At 34.2% G+C, this 6348-nt stretch overlaps 1 protein-coding gene across 1 annotated transcript in view; it reads right to left on the reverse strand.

Moving 5' to 3' along the window:
• Positions 1 to 6348, reverse strand: part of LOC107551498 (neural cell adhesion molecule L1-like protein) — a 54279-nt gene that overhangs the window by 36609 nt on the left and 11322 nt on the right. Inside the window, 5 exon segments of the mRNA XM_016233115.1 lie at positions 2521 to 2691; positions 4307 to 4429; positions 4696 to 4886; positions 5433 to 5541; positions 5733 to 5917. Coding sequence (XP_016088601.1) covers positions 2521 to 2691; positions 4307 to 4429; positions 4696 to 4886; positions 5433 to 5541; positions 5733 to 5814 — 676 coding nt within the window. The 5' untranslated portion in view covers positions 5815 to 5917.

Raw genomic sequence — 6348 nt, forward strand, 5'->3', positions numbered from 1 at the left:
GGGGGGGGGCAATAGGGATTTCACCTAGGGCGTCAAATTGGCAGCCCTTCACCGGCTCAGATTGCGGCGACACACCGGCACGAGAATTAGCACTATTTCGGTGAAAAGTGATTACAGAGAACAGTTGAATACACTTAAATTAAAATGCTACTTTAAAATGTTTCAAATTTATTTCTAAAATGCTTGTTAAACAAGTTTAAATGTATGTTATATTGTAAACTATGCTGTATTCACCCAAATAAATTCAACTTGTCTTGTATTTTGTCCATGGGTGTTCTTGCTTAATAATAAATGTTTATCTTTTGATTATTGCTGTTGCCTCTAGTAATTCTGTGCGTGATTTTTTTTCATTTCCAGCCCATTTTAAGCCAGCAATATAATGATTTTTAAACAATAGTTGACTTAAATAAACAACCCAGCATTTTGGGTTAAAACATTTAATGTGTTCTGTCCAATATTTACCCAGTGCTGGGTTGCCAAATAACCCAAGTTGGGTTGTTTTTAACCCAGCATTTTTAAAGTGTGTATACTGTATATGAAGAGTTCAGATGCAAAATGAACCGTTTTGAATTTTCTTTTAAAATTAGCATTTTTATCAGGCTCCTATGTGTTGGTTCAGTAATTTCACATTAATGGCAATGAATGGGTTCTTTTCATTGCTATTCAAGTGAAATATCTGAACATAAACATAGGAGCCTGAGAAAAAGGCTCATTTTAGAAGAAAATTTCAGAAGGCATTAAGAGGCTTTTGCATCTGAACATGTATATACTATGTAACTGTACTAAGGATTTAGAATTTTCTAATGTTACTAATTTTAGCTGTGCTAAACATACTGTATTAACATGAAACAACATCTGTACTTCTCAGTGAAGAAGGACAATCAACTGAGAAAAAGACTTTATCCATCAGGAATTGGTTGGATTGTAAAAAGTGTTTTCTATGTCGGCTGGACGGCATTAAGAGGCTTTTGCATCTGAACATGTATATACTATGTAACTGTACTAAGGATTTAGAATTTTCTAATGTTACTAATTTTAGCTGTGCTAAACATACTGTATTAACATGAAACAACATCTGTACTTCTCAGTGAAGAAGGACAATCAACTGAGAATTCAGGAATTGGTTGGATTGTAAAAAGTGTTTTCTATGTCGGCTGGAGGAGCAGGGCTGGAAAATAAGAGGGCTGACAACAGATTTTGATGAAATATTAGAAAGAAAGAATTTTATTAATTTATTTTATTTTTTTAAATAACATGAAATGATTTATCATAATAAGACCAGGACTGTTTAAGAAAGTAAACAGAGTTCATTTTAATGTTGACTTTAAAGAGGATTACGTTAGAGACATTTGCTGTTAAATTATTAGCATGCTAAAATACAGCATGCTGACAATACACTAAAACAAGGTTGCATCTATAAATTACATCCACTTAAATGAATCGCCACTGCAGCCGTTTGAGCATTGCTTTTAGAAAGTAATCTAATACGTTCAACAATATATTTACAAAATAAAAAAAAAATTAATTGTTAAACTATGTATACTTTAAGCCATTTTTGTGCATCTCACAACTGTTAAATTATTAGCATGCTAAAATACAGCATGCTGACAATACACTAAAACAAGCTTGCATCTATAAATTACATCCACTTAAATGAATCGCCACTGCAGCCGTTTGAGCATTGCTTTTAGAAAGTAATCTAATACGTTCAACAATATATTTACAAAATAAAAATTAAAAAAATTGTTAAACTATGTATACTTTAAGCCATTTTTGTGCATCTCACAGTTTTTTTTTCAGTATCATGAGAGCTGCATTTTCATGACATTGTGTCAAGCTAAAAATACTTTTAAAAACAATCTTGTCATATTCTGCTGTGCTTTTGTCCAGCTGTTCATGAAAGCAAGAATGTGTCCTGCGTCACGCAAAACCAGCATAACAGGTCTTCATTGATATGGTGATTAGTAGGTTAGTTGTGAAAATTTGTATATACACACACTACAGACTACAATTAATTTTGCACTGTTCGGGGTCAGTACGATTGTTTTAAGAAATGAATACTTTTATTCAGAAAGGATGCAATAAATTGATCAAACGTGATAGTAAATACATTTTTTAAATGTTGTATGAATGCTGCTCTTTTAAATCCTGAAATATCTTTCCACAGAAATATTAAGCAGCACTGTTTTCAGCCTTGATAATAATAAATGTTTCTTAAGCATCAAATCAGCACATTAGAATGATTTCTGAAGGATCATGTGACACTGATGACTGGAGTAATGATGCTGAACATTCAGCTTTGCATCACAGGAATAAATGACTTGTTTAAATATATTTCAATAGAAAACTGTTATTTTAAATGATTTTAATGTTTCATAATGTTACAGTTTTTGCCTTGGTAAGCATAAGAGACTTCTTTCAAAAACACTGAAAGATATTACTGACCCCAAACCTTTGGATGTTAGTGGAAGTTTAATTTGCTTTAAATGCTGTCATGTTTATGAGATTCTTGCCACATACTTGGCTTGACCCTCAGGGCCATGCGGGGTTTCTGAACGATTGTGCGTATCCTGGAAAAGGAGGCAAAACAGCAGTAGTCATCGTGGCTATCTGTCACCAGTGTATTAGAGAAGTACAGATTCCCATTGAGGCCCATGGACACCCTCTCATTCTGCTCAATGTGTCGAAGATCTGAGAACAATACAGAGAGGAGGGTTAGATTAACATGAGCAACAGGACATCAGAGAGGGCAACCATCCAAACCGCCCAGAAACAGCCCGATCTGACACACTGCAAAGAAGATATCAGGCATCATGTGCTAGAGCTTTGAATGCTCAGGGATTCTTGTTCCTCTCAAGTAGTGTAGGTGGCTCAACGTGATTAAGCCGCCTCTTCAGCTCAAGAAGTGAAGACATGTACAATAATAACGCTCATTGCTTTTTTAATCAACTGTCTTGCTTTCCAGGATAAATATCTAAAACAAGGTGCATTTACTTGAAAAGAATATTTACATACAGTAAGTCTTTCCTTCACAGAAAGTTAATGAAATTTAGAGAGGTTCATGCTTATAAAGGAAAAAATATATTTCCCAATGGGAGTTAAAAAATTAATTCAAACTGATAATTCAAGTTTATTTACTTACCCTCACTAAACCTCACTAAAGATTACTCTGAAATCTAATATTTATTTTCTTCTCAAGTAAATGTATCTTGTTTTAAGGAAGTTTATATTTATTTATTTATTTATTTTGGAAAACAACAAAAAGTAAGAGCAATTTTTTTCTTTACTTTTTTTTCTTTGTCTATGTTTAATAATTCATATCAAATTAAAATTATATAATTAAAGGGATGGTTCAACCCCAAAAAAAAGTGAACATTGTGCATTCTGTCACCCTCAACCTTCCTTCCTTGAATTTCCTTCTTCTGCTGAACACAAAAGAAGACATTTATAAGACTGTTGGAAATCAAACATTGTTGACTTCCATTGTATTTTTTTTTAATATATACTATTGAAGTGAATCTGGTTTGGTTACCAGCATTCTTCAAAATATCGCATCTCAGCTTAAAACTCATTCAGGTTTGGAACAACATGAGGGTGAGTAAATGATGATAGCATTTTTTTCTGAACTATTTTTGGGTGAACTATGCCTTTAATAATAATAAATTCAAAAAACGTTTAGAAACCAAAATTCTCACTTTTATTATTGGGCCTTTATGCGTATTATGGCATTTTAAATACATTTTAATGTTTGGTTTTAATGGCATTTTGTTTACTTTTAAAGTTTTGTTCTGTTTCCAGGTGTGAGCGTTTGAGAGTGACTGATTTATTGTTTTACTGGCTTGACAGAAAGAATCAAATTCTTCAAATGTCACATATTCCCAGCGTTCTTTACAAATTGCAACATGTAACATTTATCATCAAAAGCCTGTTATTAGCGGAGGCGGTAGAACTCCAGTCTGGCGCCAGAAAATATAGTTACATACAGTTGGTTGAAATATATGCACGCATCTGTGTATCCGTTTAGCCAAAAACATGGAATGACTGACATATCACAAACAATAACGTTTACTGTAACAGCTGAGGAAGTCAGAAGCAGTGTTATTGTTGTATCATTAGTATACACTATTATATTTTCTGTTAATATTTTGAATTAACTTTTTTATGGTTTTAATTTTAGTTTTGGTTAACAATAATAACCTAGATCTGAAGGAGTGATATTCAATCTACAAAAAAAATTCACAGCATTTAAATGATCTGCTTGGCAAACGTTATGTGCAGTAAACTGATTTAAAGTGTCTTGAACTACCATTGGTCATCCAGTACAGCTGCCAAGGTGGCGTTCCTTGTGGCGGGTTACACACCAAGACCACCGAATCGCCTTCTGTGACCACCACTGGCTCTGTCTTCTCCTTGGGAAACTTGGGTACCACTGTGAGCAAGCACAAAAACAATGCAAATTAACTCCTTTAAATTCATAGCAGTCACGTTCTTATTAAAGCATAAGACAGATAGACTACCAATGAAACTGTCAGTAGATTAAAAACTAGTTGAGCAGCATCATGTTGCAATATGCAAATTTCTTGGACCAGATCTGAGGAAATTCTCAAACCAAGAATTTTTCGAATTCTGCTATATTCATTTCATGATCAGCAGCTGAGATAACGTGTCACAGGGGATATTTGAACTGTGACTTACCAGGCACAATAAACTCTGATTCCTCTGATATTGCAGTTCCGAGCTTGTTTGAGGCATAACATCTGTACTTTCCCTGGTATTTCACTTTCTCTTTAGTGTTGGGGATCACAAAGGTCCCACTACTTTCTTCTTTAATGAGCCGAGGGTCTTTATGCGGGTCAAAATCCATCCCATCTTTCGTCCAGCGGTACCTGTTCAATTAAAAACACACAACAGGCACTTATTAGGCATGCACATAAAAAAACTTCATGGAACCATTGATGCCCATAAAAAACTCTTTAACTATTTTCAAGAGTGTATAGTTGGTGTATATTTTATTTGTCTTCTACTTTTCTTCTAATTATTATGAATTTAAGTTTACTGTGTTTCAGTAAGTTTACTCTTTCTCCTCTCATCAAATGCATAAACTGTTTTTGTGAATCCATAATTAAAGACTTACTGACACTTATCAAATAAAAAAAGAAGAAGAAACATAAATAAATATGTAATAAAAAGTTGGAATCTAAAACTAAAACATAATTTAATGTATTTTATTTATAGATAAATTCCTGTGATCTGCAATGTTTGTTTTACTCTGTGGGGGATGAAAAATGAATAATTACAGTGACAGGAAAAAAATATATTTTCACACGTTGCACAAAGAAATGGCTAAGCTTCCTTCAGCCCATAAAAGGCAATTCCATTGGGATATTTCTTCAGTTTTTCTGACATCCTTAAATGCCGGACATCTCACTCACGTAGGTCTTGGGTTGCCTTTGGCTTCACACTTGAACAGTAAGTTCTCATCATATGGCAAGGCAATGAGAGAGCCTGAGGTCTGAGTGGTGATGGTCGGCAGCTGCTCCACTACAGGAAAAACATATCACAGGATAAAAGAGCTGTTGAGATGGCCATCTGTGCTAAAAAGGATGCTTGTTTCTGGAAGAGTTTACTGGATAATAGCATGTAATACTATTGAATAATGATCATAGCCTCAAGTTGAAGTTGCATTGATAAGAACAAACACCTGAGAGCAATTTAACTGTCCTGGCACTTACCGTGAGGAGGGAAATAAAGACCAAAGGCAGTGGAGAAGAAGGCCAACAGGAGCCCGACAATAAGGCTCCTGAGCCCCCTCATCCCAGCCAGCAGATAAGGACAAAGGTGAAGGAAATGCAGAAAACACCCTCACAAAGTTGTTCTTTTAGCAAGAGCTCTTCACTGACTCCTCCAAGGAAAAGATCTAAAGAGACAAAGAAAGAGTACAAGAGTTAGAACAGAGAACAAATTGTAATAAATCCATTTACAGCAAAACTGAGAGGGGATTTGAAGTGCTGTTTGCTTTGAACAGGTAGTCTTAGGTGTTTTACAACATTTTGGATTTATAGCAGGTGAGATGCTTTTAAAACATGTTTACCTCAAGCAAAAGCAAGATTATATTGATGCAAATCATCAACGCAGTCTGCAATAAAATATAGGAACTGGGGCAATGATGTGACACTATTTTCCCCTTATATTAAATACATTAAACTGAGTACACCATTTCTGTGATGAATGTTTTCAATTTCTGCATCAAAACTGATTTTGATATACTTTGGGGGTACATAAAGCCAATTTTTTTTTCTTTTTTTTTTTTTTACAAAACTGCTTCACTGTTAATCACTGTTATTTATT

This window comes from Sinocyclocheilus grahami, unplaced genomic scaffold (assembly GCF_001515645.1).
Source record: "Sinocyclocheilus grahami isolate Dianchi unplaced genomic scaffold, SAMN03320097.WGS_v1.1 scaffold426.1, whole genome shotgun sequence".
Classification (NCBI taxonomy): domain Eukaryota; kingdom Metazoa; phylum Chordata; class Actinopteri; order Cypriniformes; family Cyprinidae; genus Sinocyclocheilus; species Sinocyclocheilus grahami.